General features: G+C 42.5%; 1 protein-coding gene across 5 annotated transcripts in view; it reads left to right on the top strand.

The window, feature by feature from the left end:
* The window catches only part of LOC143151865 (dystrophin, isoforms A/C/F/G/H), a 741778-nt gene that overhangs the window by 346559 nt on the left and 376476 nt on the right, over nt 1–18743 (top strand). For 3 of the 5 annotated variants that reach the window (XM_076321326.1, XM_076321329.1, XM_076321325.1), the window contains one exon: nt 10740–10796. The exons of the other annotated variants lie outside the window; for them this stretch is intronic. In XM_076321326.1, coding sequence (XP_076177441.1) covers nt 10740–10796 — 57 coding nt within the window. The remainder of the gene's footprint in view (nt 1–10739; nt 10797–18743) is intronic. 5 annotated transcript variants of the gene reach the window in all.

The following is an 18743-nucleotide window of genomic DNA, read 5'->3' as shown; positions in this document are numbered from 1 at the left end:
GGAGAAATCTCTTACGAGGGTTCGATGTGATTCTTATCGATTTTAATAGAATTTGACAGAGTGAGGTTCACGTGTACAATAATTGTAACTAGAATTGTAGTCACAGATAGACAGTCAGTTATGAAAAAATAAGTGTAAAGTTTGTGAATATCGCTCGAAAGGGGATGTACTGAGTGACTTGCATCGAATTTGATAAAATTCGGTAGAGTACAAGGTTGACACGTATGACAATTGCAACACGAATTATCACCGCAGATGGCAGGTCAGTTATATAATAATAAGTAAGTCTAAAGTTTGGAAATATTACCAAGTTAGGTATATTCGAGTGGTAGAGCATCTTCAGCAATAGTGATAAATACAGAATAGACTTCGTTTTCGTCGAAAATTTACGTCGAAAATCCTCGAGCTACTCGTGCCATCGAATCCAACTTTCGTGCCCGACCAGAACTCTCTATTTCTACTTGCAACAAAGTTTGTAAACATCGTCGGTGGCATAATATTATCTGTTTTTCGTCTATGTTATTACACTATCTTCCAACTAGTTAGCACTAGTTAAAACGAATAATAACATCGTCAATGTTTGCATATATCAAACGCAAGTAGAAGTAAAGAGCAATCGTCAGACGTGTTCGCGAGTCGTGCGCGCACTCGACGAATTTTAAGATCGATTTCCTCGAAAATCGCGAACAAAATTCATTCCACTATTATCGATTAACTTACGATTGTTCCACGAATCAATAATTCATCAATTCAAGAATAACTCGTTACAAGTAACGTTAACTTCGATTCAGAATTCTTTCGAACTTTCGTCACGTTTCCAAGAAACACATCGCACCTCCTCCTTTCAGTTTCTCTCGCGTTACAAAATTTCATAATCGCGTTTCGGTATTCCAAGCCCGGTAATCGAGTCCCCGTATTTTGGTTTTCGTAACCGGATTCGAGAGCAGTAACCGAGCTGACTAGGCGGCCGCCATTTCGCCAGCCGAGGATTAGAGCGGAGAAAATTTGCATTCCGGCTGAGCCGCTCAATTGATAGAACAGTCCCCCTGAAAAATAGACGACGGTTCCGAATTCGATAGCCGATAACGTGTGCGGATGATTCTCTTTCTCTTGCCGCTTGCTCGCACCATTCTCTCCCTATAAAAATTCATGGTTTCGATTCCACGCCCGAATTGATTCCGTTTCGTCGCGCCGCGAAGCCGCGAAACTTTGAATTGAATTTCGCGTGCGCGAAAATATTAGCCCGCGTCCGTTGCAGCTCGTGGGGTGGTGATGGTGGTGGTTATGGGGTGAGATTTGGGGTGGCGGTTGTCTCCTCCAGGGAGACGCGGCCGAGCGAGCGATTTAATTAAACAATTCTCCAACCGTTTCGAGGAATTTCGCGCGTACAGACCCGGTCGTCCCGCCTCTCATCGATTAAGACTAAATTATGCGTCTCTTTCGGAAGTAACTCGGAGTTTAGGATGCAACTGTAAAATCGGTTGACGTACGGCACCCACGGGAAATTAGACGCAATTGCACTACAGAGACTGCGCGTGTTTTAAACGCGTTGACAAATACGCGCTCGTACGAGCAAGCGGATCCGCGCCCGACCCTTTTTTTCACTTACGCACACCGGGGACCGTTTTCCAGAACGCTCAAGGACTCTGTCCGGTTACATAAAAATCGAACGATATTCGAGATTAAGTTTTTGTTAGTCGTGAAAACTGTGGGAGAATTTCGAAATTACTCTCGAGATTTCTTTCCGCGTTGTGCGTTCTTAAACGCGAGAGGAATAATTGCGGGGCGTTATGGGCAGTATGTGTTTTTATTCATTGGGAATTCAGAGGATTTAGTGTATAAAGTTTGACACTGATATTGAAAGTAACACCAATAATTGTGACGAGGACCAGCAATTATGAATTTTTATTTCAAATGCAGAGGACTAAGAAGAAGTCGAGTTACGTGATTAATTTCAAACCGTTTAAGTTGAATTCGACGAATAGAACATACTTTCGGTACACAACCGTTTTTAATTTCAAAGAATTTCAATTGAACGTAGAAATTCTATTAATTAGACGTTGGGTGGTAATTTGAGCCGTAGTTCAAACGACGATTGGAAAGGAAGATTTCAATTGAAATTCTAGAAAACGCGTAACGGTGATGGTTTATTCCGCCAAGTTTTGAAATTTTAAGCCGGCGTCATCAAACGGGGTGGCAATCGATAATTTAGCAATAATTGGTTGGATATTTCAGAGTGGCGATACGGGATAATATCGATCACGTATATTTACAACCGAGAAGCTTAATTTTGGCTATTTTCCATTTTACCTGCCACGGTAATAAACTTGGCCCGTATTAACGATATAGATCGAAGAGTTTTTGGCTTCCGAAGCCAAAAGACCACCTGTAGAAGTTCCTCCCGGAAAACCCGGCAAATTCAAGGCGGATCGTGTTACGGAAATTCGCTCGAAATTCCGTTCCATAGTTTTAACCGGTGTTTCGTAATGGGATTCAAAAGAGCGGACACAAGTATTGAAAAACCGATCTGTGCCGGACACCGAACGATATAAATTGCTGTTCGAATCGGTCGCGCGTAAAATTTTAATTTCAAGGTTGACTTGCAAATTCTGATAGCGTTTTTTAAACGTCACTTTTAACGCGAACCGGTAATACCAGACGTTACACGCGTCACGTCGATATATCCCGGGGATATCGCAGACGTCTCACGGACACGTACGCGAAAATATTGCTTCTCACGTGTGTCACTACCAACTGGAACGAAGAAGCGAATCCCGTCTTACGTTTTCTCCGTATTTGCACCGGTTCGAGATATTCCTCCGCGTATCGTCTGACAGTTGCCGCGACCAGACGCAACAAATGCCTGGAAACGACTTTACACGGGACGATATTGTTTAGCCGTTAAACTGCAAATAATGTTAACCCTGCTCTCGGATCCTGCAGCTACGTTTTTCGCCTCCGCGGAAGAGTGCTCTATTTTTTTTTCGTTTTTTTTTTCGTTCCACCAGTTATCGCGAAACTTTTCGCGTTTCCATTGAGCAGCCAAAACTTTCTTGGCGCGGCTGTTTAACGCGCGACAAAGGAAACGGTCTCTCGCGTCTGCCACTGGGACCATTTCGCGGTTTTATATTCAAATTCGCTCGATTTAAATACATTCTAAGACACCATCGACGGAAGTTACGAACGTGGTCTTAGATTCGAGTAGGGCCAATTGAAACGCGAACCTTTGCTACGAGGTGACGCGAATTAGGAATGTTTCAAATATTTCAATTGAACTTCGCGAGAGAATTTTTGTTTCAATTCGAATTTTTAAGATGGCTTTTTCATTCGTTGCGAATTGCGTGAAAATTCTACGTTCTCTGGTGTAGTTTGGTTAATTGTAGATGGCAATATGAAAAGTTTTTTGCAGAGTAAAATATATTTTACGAACTATGATGCTTCGACAAATTTTCCATCGACTTTCGACCAACGAAGATTAGGTAATACTTGTATATCTTTTTTCGCGATTAATTATTACGCAATTTCACCCTACGGTAATTTTTCCAGTTTGATGAAACGCGGAAGAAACGCTTCAAAATTGAATCGAATTGGTGGATATTGGTTATTTGAAAACGTTTCTCGATTGTACAAAAAGTTTGAAATTAATCGTGTAGAAAAATGATTTCCATCCGAGAGCTTTAAAGGGATGTTTCATCCCTTTTGAACCGTTTAATAATCAAAATAAAAATACACGGTCACTCCCTTTGAACGCTTTATAAATGTTTACTGTTCTCTACGGAAAAACAATTTATTTATCCAGGAATATCGGAATATTCCCCGGTAAGATTCAAACGCAATATCGTGTATGCGCAAACAAGACACAATTTAGTTGATTTCTGTTATTTTCAAGAATTCCTCGGAAACATTCGACTGATCCATTAAATACCAGTGTTCCGTTTAAAGAAAATTCGGAAAAACACGTTTTTACTGGTAATAACGAAATAAAGTTACGAGATTCAATTCCGAATAAAGTCAAGTATAAACTGTTCGTAACCTTTTATATAACATAATCCAAAAAAATATATTCAGCAATAATTAACTCGATTCGGTCTAGAATATTCCCAGTCAAAACTGATTCTTTCTTACAATATTATAATTGTCCACCAAAAAAAAGAAGAATATCGTAACTGAACAAAAAACTTGGCAACAAAGAGGTTAGTTCTCTTTCTCTTCAATTTCCTATCGCAAACTTCGAGGAAACAATTATTCGGCACTTAACGAGTCGGAGTACATAAATTTCGGGTTAACGTGGTTCTTTATTTTTTTACGCCCAGATTCCCATAATACTCGCGGAATACAACGCGATGATAATTCCCACGACTGAGCTAATCTCCCGCTTTCCACTTTTAAATATTGTTGCTCACGAAAGAAACAACGAATTCTTTTTAATCCCGGATAGTAATCCGCGGGTAGGTTTTACGGGCCTGGGAAATTTCCGTGTATTGCCGTTGGAAGTCGTAACTCGTATTAATTCCCGTTAAAAGCTAAGTAACACGATGCACCATTTACTCGGTTCTCGACATGGGCCGATGCTCTTACTCACTCGCTTTTACCTTCTCAGTAGTCTTTCTTCGTTTGCGAAACGAACGCGTGTACGACCGAGCACGTACACACTTGTACCTGACCATTCACGCCGAGGCCATAAGATGGTCACTGGAGACCATGGTTGAGTTTCGTTTTTCCCCACTCCGCTTTACCCGCGGGAATAACGGAACACGCTTCTTTAACATTTCTGTTGCTGGCCAGGAATAAAAGGTCTCGTTTCCTTTTTTCCTTCCGCGGCCTCGTTCGCTCTTAAACCGCGTAGCAAAAAGTACCGACAATGAAGATAGTTACCATTACGTGTATAAATTAAGACCCTGCTCCCCTGTTGCTTTAAAATGTGAACCTGGAGGGAAAGCGGTACAGATTGCCTCGCTCTATCCTTCGAGAGGCTACGATTTTCTCTCTAATTTTCAATCTTTCCCTCTATTTCTATTCTTCCTTTTCCTTTTTTTTTTTCTATCGAACGAACAAGCTTCAATCGTCCCACACGCGAACGAGTGTTTTCGGAGAGTCGATCGAAACAATCGGTGAGCAACGTTCTGCCTTTGCACACGTTTCGAAGATGCTTGTTGGATTAACCCTTTGTAATCTTGCGCGAGTTTAACGTTACTTAACCGTGTAATTAACTTCAACCGTGTCCTTCCCGCTATTCTAACTTCGGTGCAACAGTGCACCAATTAATTCGTCAAAATTATTTCTTGCAATTTCTCGCACCGTGGATAGAAGATCATTTTGTTAGAATTTATCGTCGATATTTACCCGATAAATTTTCACGAAAGTTAAAATTCGGGTAAATATGTTAATATCAGAGACTTAAGTATCCTCGAGACTGCCATGGTGTATAAAGATTTGCAAAATATACACGGTATTCACGAGCTGTGAAATATTCAAGACACCCGAATTATTCAAGACTCCCGAAACGTTCGAGACATTCGTAACATTCGTGACACTGAAATTCTTCGCGACTTGGAAAATATTCAGGATCCCCGAGCCTCCTCCGACTGTCTCTAAATTGCCAAAAATTCCGCATCTCGGAAAACTTGCAACCGAGACCATCGAAGTTCCATCGTTGTGTCACACCGGTGGCACGCTGCCTCGCGAATGGTCAAAAAAAAAGAAAGAAAAAAGAAAAAGCACGTGGCGAGTGAAACAACGAACAAAGTTTACACGTGGCTCAAGTAACGACGAAACGATCGGTCCGTTACCGAGTATACCGAAATTCCGTGGCCACCGTCCCCTTTTCTCGTACGGTATCGCGAGATCGTGTACGCGGATGCGGACGAATTCTCCCTTCAATTACACCTGTCCCTCCGCCTCCCCGTTTTGCGCGAGCGGCATAACGTCTATGCGCACCGGGGCCAAGTTAATTCTTGGTCATGGCCCAATCAAGCCCGATAGGGGAGATAAAGGACGGAGCCGAGGGAGTTAACTAGGGTGGAACCGCTGCCAGTTACGAACGACGAGCCACGGAGCAAGAGAGTGGCAATGCCGAACTCTAAGTACTTCTGATAGGATTTACCTCTCTCGGAGCGCGTTCGTGGCATCTGCACCGGGTCCTGGGCTGCCTTCTCGAGCAAGGGATCGACTCTCCTCTCAGGGCCGGAACCTCGTAAATCAGTAATCAGAATTCCCGTGGGACCGTGAGCCGCGGCGGCCACCGCAGCTACCCCCCACCCGTCGCCACCGAGCGCTTACGAACGCCGAAAGGGGAGGGGCCTCGGGGTTCGTGTCGCGCCGGAATCGGAATACGTCGAACCTTTCGACCCTCTTCCTCGTTCGCGGGATTTGTCCGCTCGGTTTTGTACTCTCGACGTGAATGCGGGCCGATTCCGTACGCCGGAGACGATTTTTGACTCGTGGACTCCCGCGGGGAGGGAAGGGGGATGGTATCGATTCGGTGGCGGTGTTACTTAACGAACAGTAAACGGTTCGAACGGGAAGAGGTTTTAGGCAATTTCTTCTTTTTTTTTACGCGGAATCTCAATGACACTTTTTGTACGTATGTTCTTTAACATTTGTAACAATTTACTTTTTTTTTTACGTTACAATTTATCGACTTTTTTGGGAATGGTAAATGTTTTCAATGGATCTTCGACGACGTGCAGTTTATTGTTCTTTTTTTTTTTGGAATGTAAAATCGAGCGAGGTTTTTTTCATAAGAGAATCGCGTGAACCTAAGTCCTGTTTAAAAAATGTGAAATTGACGGAAATTTTCTCTCGAAATTGCTTTTATTTTAACGGTTTAATCGAGTCTTCCCCGTTAAGTTCAAGATACCGTCAGACCTTGATTATCTAAACTGGAATGAGAAGCTAATGATCGTGCTTGGAAGAATGGTTGTTTATTAGATTTTTGGGTAGCAATGATAATTTTGTCGAGGGGTTGTGACATGGACGAAATTTTTGGGGAAGGCAAATTACGATTTGGTGAAAGTCTATCGACTAATTTAATTTTATGCAATAATCTTGATTTCCACATCATGGCAATGGAAAATAGAATAGGAGAGATGTGTTTCTCGTAGTCGATTTCGAAGTAATCTTAGTGCAATCGATGAGATTACTTTTGCACTACAGTCTTGATGCTACTTGAACTTCTTCGCGGTGTTAGTAGTTCAAAGTTACGCAGGGATGAGTAGCTGTAATGTTTCTTAGTATGTTTCGAAGAAACTTAGCATATTCAAACGTTGGAGCGGCAAGAAACACGATTAGTAGACGAATGAACTTATGTACGGACGATTTATCGTTGCTCTTTGAATAAATTCATACGTTTGAGGTAATGGAAATAGGTGTTTAGCTATGTTGGATAAAATGTTTCAGCAAACTAAGTATACCCAACAACGAATCAAATATAAAACAGTGGGTTGTATAACTGTATGTACAGAGCATTCACATTGGTGATACTGTCTGACTGAACTGTAGGAATGTTTGTTTCTGATTGTTTGACTTTGACTGACGCTCTTAGGAAGGCTCTGTAGATAACATTTAGGTATTCTCATTGATTGGTGTCATACGGTGGAGACGAATGTGTTTGTACACGCTCGATGCACTAGTTTTCGTTGGTGTAGCAAGGTTTGACACTGTTTGTCGCTGTTTGTAAAGAACGTTTGACCAGAATCAATACACCCTTTCACGACTGGCTACTGACGCGTTAAGTGTATCAATACCCTCGTATACGGAAATTCGACGCATAACGTTGAAAATTTCTGAAGCAAATCAACACGTAACGACGTCGATCGTCAATGGGTTAATTAACAACCGCAACGAAACAACCGTTAACGATTTTCGTTCGCGTTGACGATAGAGCCATGAGCCACGGAAACTGTTTGCTCCGTGTGATATTTTGCTAAGTATACAATGACCTGCGTTCCCGTTTTCACGAAATCTATATAAAATCGTGCTCGTTTCGTTCGATACCTCGTCACACTTGCTTTATTATGCGCACGTAATTAGGAACGATCGAGTGCCACGTTGTCAAACGTTCCTCTGATCAACGCTACTTTGCATTTAGATCGGGAACTGTTTAAACGTAACTATTGGTAGTTCGTTTCGAATACCTGATCGTTTCTGGAAGACTACAGCAACTGTGATGGTAATTTCACCCTGGAACCTCGAAGCCATGCACTTTTAACCGTTCAAGTTTATCAGACTCGATCGTTTCCCCGTAGTATCTCGTTGTTCTCCTTTTTCCCGTGGCCGTCGTATCTCGAGTTACACTCGATACCACGTTTCAGCGTCGTATTTTATCGTTAAACAGCAAGTTTGGTAATCTTTTGGAGCTTTCGTCAGAGAAGAGATGCGTTAAGTTATTAACAGGATGAATTCTTCATTATGCGTTTAATGTTTCCTGTCATGGCTGGCTGGAAAACTTGAACGCGAGTGTTTCGAAACTGTAGTAAACTTTCACTCTTTGGGAAAGATTTAAGGAAAACTTGCCGCGGCTTCGAAATTTCTGTGGCAGCCGCGAAACAGCTTAGATTTTACATGGTTTTAGGCTATCAAAATTGTCCGAGGAGAAGGACTCGTTGATAACATTCTCCAGGTGCCGTGGAAGTCTGAAATTTCACGAATCTTTCGTCTTCGTCGATACGACGGTCTTGGTTCTCGATCATTTTCTTCGCGAAGACCATGAAGAAGATCGAAAATGTAGTCTTCGATCGGTCAGTGGGTTTTGTACGATTTTATTTACACGGAGAAAGAACAATCGCGAGAGTAGGTGACTTCTCGAGGTTGCATCTGCGAGCGTTTCGTAAAGGATAGTTTACCGTTTCAATAATCGGTAATTTGTTCGTTAACACGTTCACTGATAATATTTATTGAAATTATTTCACTCGTGTCTGTAAGAATTAGCAAAGATTGTTTTATCCAAGTTGATATCACAGTCAAGTTACGTGCAATTTTGTACACGTCCCGAATAAATTGACAATCGAGTGAAATATACTCGACAATGAACGTATTAAGAGCAAACTGAAAATAAAAATTGAATGTTGCTTGTAGAATGAGAAAAAGTAATTTGTATTCCAGTCGATTACAGCAATCTGTACTTTTTTTTTCAATTTTTTCAATCCAGAACGTTCTCGACTTAGTTTCTGAGTCATCTTCGGTGGAAAATATAAAATTGTATAAATATCGTACAATGAAGAAGTGTCGCGAACTAATTGAGAGAAGCTGTTACATTGAAGCATTTACAATTTTCGCAAGAATTTTTCATTGCAATACTAAAGTTCAATAACGTTCAATAACGTGTTCAATTACATTTAGTCACCGTGGTAACGGTAAATTAATAACTAAATTTATGCAACTCGGGTGATTTGTGATCGTTACCCTTACGATTCAAGATTTCACGTCGTTACTCAAACTTAAATTTCAACACTACCAAAATATCAATTCCATTTCTCATTACATTAACCTCTTTCCACATATCTGCTTCGAACACCTCTATATTTTTCACCGAATACCGCGACAAATTCTAAAACAAACAAAAAAGAAAAGAAAACCACAAAATTTCACCGGAATACAAATTAATTTGTAAAAGAAGAACGGAGAAGTCGAAGCGGAAAGTAGGACGAGACGGAAAGTGAAAACGCCGTACGAAGAAATAAAATGAGACCGAGGTGTGCCGTGTTTTCATCGAAACGCGGTTTCCTTGGACTCGGTTTAGAAATGGTTTGATCGCGATCGATCAGCGAACGTTGCCCAACTTGTGGAAGCATTTCCATAGATTAAAGCTCAGTCACCGCGAGGGCGTCTGGCCCCCTGCCCCCGCCGTTACTCCCCTCTACGTTACAGGTGCATCGTTTCGCGGTAAATCTTTCCGGGGGAGCGTGTTGCAAGTATTGCCGGTACTTAACGAGCTCCCCATCGCCCCTTTACGGGATTCGTTTGAAATTCCCAAAGGGCTCGAACTTCCGAAGCGTGTCTCGCGACGCACGTCGAACTTCGTACTTTTCGAAACGCTCGAGCTTTCGGGGCTTAGGAACTGCACCGAAATGCGATCGAGCGTCTCCAACGAGAGTTCCGCGAATTAATTCGTCCGTACGACGCTGGCTCGTCGAATCCTTCCTTTCTTTCTTTTTTTTTTTCATTTTTCTCTTTCTCTCTCTGACTCTTCGTTTGGTTCTTTTCTCTCTGTCTCTCTCTCTATATATGTCTCTCTCTCTGTCTCTCTTTTATTTTTTTTTATTCTGTTCACGTTCCGTCAATTGACTTTGCTATCTCGTTTCCTCGCCGTTCCTCTTTTCCTCCGCGGGTCTTCTATTTTACTTTCGCCTCTCGATTCGTCCGAGCGATTTTTCATATTAATTTCGCAGCGCCACACACAACGCAGTAGTGTTGAGATTACATATATTTCATAACGATAGAAAGATTACACGCTCTTCCGTTCTGATTTTGTTCGTATTTCTTCTTGTTTCTATTCATTTTTTTTTTTTTTTTTGTTTTTTTTTCCTGCGCACCATCGACCCGTTTCTCGGGCGAGAGGAACCGATGAATTAATTCTTTTGCGTGTGAATTTTTCTGCGATCCGAACGGAAAAAAATAAGTGAATAAACGAACAAATGAAACAAAAAAAAAAACAAAAAACAAAAACAAATAAAACACACAAATTTCTACTATCGAACCTTCTCTTCGCGCACATCAAATCCTGCTATTTTTTTCCCCAGATAAATCAACAGAAATTCAATATCGAAAGGAGACGGCATCCCACCGAGCAAGCAAAGGTAATTGTAAAAAAGAAAACCTTTCGTTGCACGAATTTCAATCTTCTGTTTCACTTAAGAGAACCGAACGACTTCTTAATCGACGAGGTCTTTTGCACTTTTTCCTCACCCCGTGTCCCCCACCTCCGACCACCCCGGCCAACTATGGCAGACATTGATTCCGTTTAACGCCTGGCCGCGACCTGGCCCCAATTTTCGTGTTCGCGACGTTGCGTTAATCACGCGTTATTAGCGACGAAGATAGCGCGAGCGCGCAAGGAACGAATGGTTATGAAGTGTGTTTCGTGTTTAGAAGGGGAGCAACCCTCCCCGAACTCCCCCACCGGTGCATTTCGCTTGGAAATAATAGCTGCATAAATCTCGAGCGACTTTCGCGAGTAACCTTGCTCAGAGCAACTGGATGGCTGCCAGAACAACGCAGACAAGAATGAATATTGGCCCGGCAGCTTTCCCCTTGAATAAAGAATGCCCTCTAAGTGTGCACGTATAAACCCGGATGCGTCCGCCGAAATGTTCCCGCTCCCTCCTTATATCCGTTTCGTTTCCGGTGTACGGATGAATCTGTCACTACGAATCCGCGACTACGATACCGTACACGAGAAAAAAAAAAAAGAATTTCCTTACGTTTAGAAATTTCTAACACGACGAGCGTGGTCGACAAATCGCGCGACGAAATTAACCGAAAATCTCGGTGAGAATTTGCGTAAAATCGATTGCGAAAATTTGTGAACGTTACTCTTTGTCTCGTAATCACGACGTCTCCCATTTTTCACGCAACCGTTCCAAAAAATATATAAATATATATACATGGTTATTTATGTTCGTATGTGTATCTTGCAACAAGTTTCAGAATTGTTCCACACTAAAATCCTCGGATATGTTTTCTGGTCTCTCTTCCCCATGCATGGTTTGAGGAATGTTCCTTCGCAGTACGGTTGCGTATGATCATCCGTGTGTCGTTCAGTAGATTACTGCGATGTCAGGTAGTTTTTTTCCACCCCCCACCCCCTATCACCCTGATTGATTTGTCTCTTAACGAATCTCACACGATTGCAGAAGTTCTTGCTTTTCTTCTTTAGTAAAGTCGATCGTTTTACTCGTCTTGCATCCGTCCCACACGCAACGTAGTTGACGAGACACCCGTGGCGTATCCAAGCTTTTACGTTTCTTTATTCTGGATTCATTAAAGTTTGTTTTTTTTTTTCGATCGTCGCGACACGGTAGCAACGATTGCGGAGAAACGATCGCGAGTGATCGTATCGGGCCTGATCGCGCACGTGTACTGCACGCAGTTGTAAAGAATGCTCTTGAGTTCACGATACGAAGGACGTCTGCCTTTTTTTTACGTACGAATGCGTTTTTAACACGGCAATCTTGTTAATCGTTCGGTAATCCTGTGAAATGGTGAGAGAATGTTTTCGAAAAATTCTCATCACCGAATCAGAATTTCATTTAAGTGCATTCTCTTTAGCTCTTCACTGTAGATAGTTTTCTGAAGTCAATTATTTACGTGTTAGGTATACACGTGTACTTATGGATCCTAAGCATAATATGCATATTTTTTTTGTATCGTAGATTTGCAACTTGGCCAAAATTGCTTAAAAGAAGAACGATCGAATGCGTCTAAATTCCAGGTCCAAAAGGGTTAAATATCCCAATGATGTATATATATAACACAGTAAACTATCAATTTTTCTTGATTTCGAACAAATTTGTAAATTTCAAATGCAATTTTACCAATTCGAAACAAAGGGGAGTGTACACGAAACGAGAACAAAAGCCACGGTGAATTTTTTCAAAATATCTCGCAGTATTTTATTATTCGGTTACTAAAATAGCAACCATCTCGTACAATATTCTTCACCATCTACCCTCGAACTTATTCCATTAAATTCCTCCCTCGTGACGAATTACGGTTCCCGTTGCTTCGTTCAAAAATAAAATCCAAATTCGAGAATCATATTCTCTATAATTTCCATCGTAAGATGCTCGCGACTCGGACCGTAGCAGTGTCACGAACACCGCGTCAACGATTACAAAAATTCGAACAATTCACCGAACGAAAATCTCCATCGATCGCGCTTCGGAGCTTCGGTCTGGTAAAATTGCAGGGAATACCTGCGCCAAATGCAGGTAAAAAAGTCACGACTCTTTCAAAGAATTCAGCGTTGAAACGACGGTGGACCCGGCGGCTGTCTCCTTCGTTTCGTCCATCAAGTATTCATTGACATTCCGTACGGAATTCTCTGTGAACTGTTTAGCGGTCTCCCCGTTCCTCACGGTTCCTTTCGGCTTCTCGAACCTCCAGACGATAATCATCCCCCTTCCAGCGTTCATCCACACCGTCGCTCGCGACACGGTTGCGCAATGGTGGCTGGGGAGAGCCGACTGGTAGTCAGGTGCATTAAGAGGGTCCTTAAAGTGTCTTTCGCAGTTACCGGTTAGCCAACGAAGCGTAGCGCGAATGGCCACTAAATCGTCAAGTTTCTCTCTAATTACTAACGTGACGGCGAATGTATTGTCAAGCCGCGGAGCGTCGCGGCGTTTCCCCTCAGCCTCGAAGATATTCGCGAACGATCGGTCCGACGGGACATCCATGACGTACCGGTTATTTTCAGCTTGTCTCCGATTCGTTACCCCCATTGACTCGACGCGTCGAGCGAGCGGACAAGTACCCGACCGCGGGGAAAAGGGTTAGACGACGCGATCCTGGGACAGCTACTGCGCGTGCGCGCGGTTCATTTAATTAACGGGAGATTAGCCAGCTCGCATTTCCGTCGACCCCTCTCCACGACCGTTCCGTGTACCCTTCGCGGCCAAGTTGGACGTCGTCCGTTAAATCTGCATTTCCGTCTTCGAAGTTTCGCGCGGACCTAGCAGCAGAGAGGATTTCGGAGCGAGTAACGACGAAGTGACGCGCGGGGAACACAGTTTACTGATGGAACTAATTTCATGGGGTTTCGTGCGACAAATGGGCATTTTAAAACGAATCTCGGGGCCCTTTGTTCTCGAGGCGACGGTTCAATGTTGAGAGTAGGTGTAAGAGATGTTTCGGAGAAGTATCTTCTCGTGTTTACGCCAATGGGCTTTAGTTTTAGAGATTTGAGCGTTTCAAGTTGAGAATAGGGTGCAGGGGATGTTTTTTCTATCAGTTTACTGGTGGAACTAATTTCATGGGGTTTCGTGCGACAAATAGGCATTTTAAAACGAATCTCGGAGATGTTGAGAGTAGGTGTAAGAGATGTTTAGAAGAAGTATCTTTTCGTGTTTACGCCAATGGGATTTAGTTTTCAAGATTTGAGCGCTTGAAATTGGAAGTATCGTGCAGATGTTTAGAGATACTATCTCTTCCCGTATTAAAACGATTGGAAATATACGTAGAGTTTCTGTGCTTACGCCAATGGGCTTTAGTTTTCGAGATTTGAGCGTTCGAAGTTGAGAGCGTATGTAGAAAATCTTTCGAAGAAGTATCTTCTACTCCAATGGGCTTTAGTTTTCAAGATTCGAGATTAAAAACACACGTACACTTTCCATGCCTACGCCAATGAGCCTTAGTTTCTCCCATCTAAGCGTTCAAAACTCAGAGTGAAAATAAAGATCGAAGTTGAAACAATTGAATCGTACATGAGTGCCTCGCTTAATGATCGAAAATCGGAGTGTCGTATACCAATACACGAAGCACAGACAGATAATTTTCGTAGGGATTGGTCGAACTTAGAAGAATCGAAAAAATGAATAAGAAAAACACGTCCTTGCGGGCACGAATGTCAAAAATTGTTATACGCGACCGAAAGACACGTCGAGTCTTGTTCCTTAATGGAAGTCTGTACGTGACCGTAATTTGACGCTAATGGATGATTGCCAGTTAGTACAGTAGATAACGCGGGACTAATTTCGCTTAGGATTGTTCTGCATCCGCTATACGTCCCCGCTTGGCACCTTCGTCACTTTACCCGACTAATTAATCGCGGTATTCCCCAAGGTTAAATACACTCGGTTTTCTTCCCGCGGCGCAATAGTCGCGCGTCGTTATTAATTTCGATCGTCTCTTTGTTTGACAGAAACACGTGCGATGTAAGAAAATTATCGTTCCGTTCGCCGATCCACCTACTCTCTTCTTTCGAGACAGTCGGACCACGATAAAGAGTAATTAGTTTAGTTCGAATAATCGGACTCCAATGTACGATACCAGGCCAGTATTCAGGTTACCGGTCGGTCGATATTCCCAGCTTCGTGAATATTTATGAAAAATTAAGGTCGACACTGCATCGACTCGCGAAGGAATCAAAGATTACCCGTTTCCGAGGAGTCAGTGACTCCCCACTTTCGAGGAGTCAGTGACTCCCGATTTCCAAGAAGTCAGTGACTCCCCACTTTCCAGGAGTCAGTGACTCCCGATTTCCAAGAAGTCAGTGACTCCCCACTTTCGAGGGGTCAATGACTCCCCACTTTCGAGGAGTCAGTGACTCCCCACTTCCAAGAAGTCAGTGACTCCCCACTTCCAAGAAGTCAGTGACTCCACTCTCTAAAGGAACAAAAGACTCCCCACTTCCAAGAAGTTAGTGACTCCACTCTCCAATGGAACAAAAGACTCTCCACTTCCAAGAAGTCACTGACTCCACTCTCCAGAGGAACAAAAGACTCCCCACTTCCAAGAAGTCACTGACTCCCCACTTCCAAGAAGTCAGTGACTCCACTCTCCAGAGGAACAAAAGACTCCCCACTTCCAAGAAGTCACTGTCTCTCCACTTCCAAGAAGTCACTGTCTCCCCACTTCCAAGAAGTCACTGTCTCCCCACTTCCAAGAAGTCAGTGACTCCACTCTCCAGAGGAACAAAAGACTCCCCACTTCCAAGAAGTCACTGACTCCCCACTTCCAAGAAGTCAGTGACTTCACTCTCCAAAGGAACAAAAGACTCCCTTCCCCCGTGGGATTCCCGTGGAATTACACAACGAGAATAGAAAGGAGGAAGTGGACTGTTTCAGAGATCAGAGATTGTTTTCAACGGTGATAGTTCATCGCGTGCAATTCGCGGAATTATAATTATACGTGACGCTGGTATCGATCAACGACTATGCGAATAATCCAATATCCGTGGGCACGCTCGTGCTCGCGCGAGTACGCTCGAATTTCCGCATTTTCCGTCCCGCGGAAGGCGAGTCGCGCGAGCTAGCCACCGGCTGCTAATTGGCACACGCAATCAAATCCGCTTAGCGGTTGTAATTTATCGGCATAATAATTACACCGAGTCGAAGGAAAGGGACAGCGAGTGAGGGACACGACGATCGAATCAACGGAGGAACGACGCCGCGGCGTCACGTTGGTCTCGTTGGAAACCGACGAACCGATCGGTGGTATCGGCGACGTAGCCTGCAATTGATAAACCGCGAACCCCCGCGCATTATTACGACGATAACGATGACGTTCGCGCGTTCGTTATAACCGATCCGACGACTGCATCGCAATAAGCTTCTCGATGAATATGCAGCGCGCGCGACACTCGTCGCTTCGTCCGAACGAGATTCGACGATTCCGGATAACAGGTTTCCTTCGATCGTTCCCCGCCGATTTCAATGTTCACTTAAGCGCAAATGGTCCACCGATCGTAGAAATCTCACGATTCTACTCGATGCTTTTCGTTTTCTTGCGTTTGCAAGTTCACTTTCCACGTTCAGTTGTTTCGTAGTATTTTCCTTGAACACGAATTTTGGATTTCGGTGTAGATCTCGGCGTAAAATGATATTTATCCGAGTACTTGATACATTGGGTGCGTTTAGGTTTTAAAATTTCACTCCACGCTCAAGATTTGTATCTCAAACCATTTTCATTTAATAATTGTCGAATTCATAAGTTAGTTACGTTTTAGTTCTCGAACCGATGCGTCCCTATTACAGATACGTTCGAACTAGCTTAGAATAGTCATCGTTGAATTTTTGGTTATTGTGCTCTTTTGATGAATTATAATACACTGATGTCGAGTATTCTTTGCAAGTCTACCTCAACGTGGCTCCATTACGGTTAATTAGTAGAAGAAATAGTGTATTAGTGTCGTCACATTGTAGATTAGAGAATGTTGGCCTTATAAACCGTTAATGGAAACAATGCTTGGCAAATTGCAATAGAATAGGAGGAGTAAAGAAGTATGGAGTCATTTATCGTACTAGCTTTGTCGTTGAAGGATATTATGAGAATAGACTCGAGAAACGCACTAAGATTAATATTAAGCGATTAGTTGTCTACGATACTCGCGAAGAAGATAAATTCGTTCGATTTTGTGGATAATGTACTTCATCTGAATCTAAATTCCGGTGAAAGTTGGAAGACGTGCTAGATTTAACTGTTAAAGTTCGGAGTAACGACAATTCCAAATGGCGTGGTTACTTAAAGAGTTAGTTCAACCCCGGTTTCTAGTTAATTCTAAACGATTAGTTGCTCGCAATATCGCGGAAAAGATTAAACGAAGAAGATAAGTCGTTCGACTTCGTGGATAATCAACTTTAACCGAATCGAGATTCCGATCAATGTTGGAAGACAAGTGGTAGGTTTAATTGTTAAAGTTCGCGATGAAGAGATAATACGGCTGGATATCGACGATTCTAGCCGTTGTTCCTCGAATGGTTGCTCTAACCCCGGTTTCTAGTTAATTCTGAACGATTAGCTGCCTATAATAGCGCGAAAAGGATCAAACGACGAAGATGAGTCGTTTGACTTTGTAGATAATAGACTGTACCCGATCTGAACTTCATGCACGACGGTTCTAACCAGAATTGGAAAATAATTATATAATTGTCAAAATTAAAAAACAAGAAACAAGTACTATGTGAACTATAATCTGTGTAGTTGATATCAGTAAGCTTAAAATTGAGAGAATGTAGAATTGGAATAGTGATTGTAGAATATTCTCCTTGTGTATATTTTATGTGTGTATGTGAGTGTGTATACATGCACATTGTGCAAAGTTTTCTCTTTTTCAATAGAATCTTTTCAAAGAGAAGTATAAATGTATTTAACTTGGTTCAACTTCGTAACAATGATCAGACGTCAAATGTATTGCACGTAGATGGAAAAATCGCTCCAGGTAGAAATTGTAGCACGTTGTTTTAGACTCGATGTCAAAATTATAACTTTAGCCGCGCATCGCGAAGCACACGAACCCGTAGGAACTTTAGACGGATCGATGATGCGAAAGAACTTTTTTATTCGTTTCGAATGCACTTGCAAAACATTCATAAATATTCATTTGTGCATTTGTTACAGTGCTCGCCGCGGGGAGACCGAGTACTTTGAATTTGTTACCTAATAATGTTTTTACCGTAGGCTACAACCGTGCTGCAATTAGTATCTAAGTTGTTCAAGCTTCGCGTTCCCAATTTAAACAATTCCTTCGCTCGATCCCTTGTAACAATTTTTTCGCGGTATCCATTGTTTGTACAATTTCTTTGGTTGTTATTGTTGCAAATCGTTTCACTCGTTCGCAGCGAGTAAAATTATTTCGATCGAAACTCGCTCGTGTATACATGGGTCGTTTGTAAAATATTCTTGCATTCTATTCGAAATGTAATCCGAGAATAAATCACCTTAAAAACGTCAGATTTACGACCAGGTAAATAAAAAGAAATAACATCGGTTGTACGACTGCTGGTGCCGAGAAAACGGAACAAATTCGTCGTAAAATATTATTGGCCCTTCTTTCAAAACCGATTACGAGACGAATCTCCTCGCGAGAGGAGGATAAGTTGGAAAAATCCCCGTTTTGCACCGGGCGGGAGCAGCTCCTCTTCCCGACTTCTCGTAGGAAAAGTAACGGAATTACGAAATTCATCACGCGTAAAATCCTCGAAATCCAGCCAGGCGGGAGTTTACGCGAGCGACTCGAAATTTCGTTAAACTCGCCCATAACCCGTGTTCCGTGCCGGGTATGTATATATTCGGCCTTAGCTGAAGTA

Source organism: Ptiloglossa arizonensis, chromosome 10 (assembly GCF_051014685.1).
Source record: "Ptiloglossa arizonensis isolate GNS036 chromosome 10, iyPtiAriz1_principal, whole genome shotgun sequence".
Classification (NCBI taxonomy): domain Eukaryota; kingdom Metazoa; phylum Arthropoda; class Insecta; order Hymenoptera; family Colletidae; genus Ptiloglossa; species Ptiloglossa arizonensis.
This window is presented reverse-complemented; position numbering and strand designations above follow the sequence as displayed.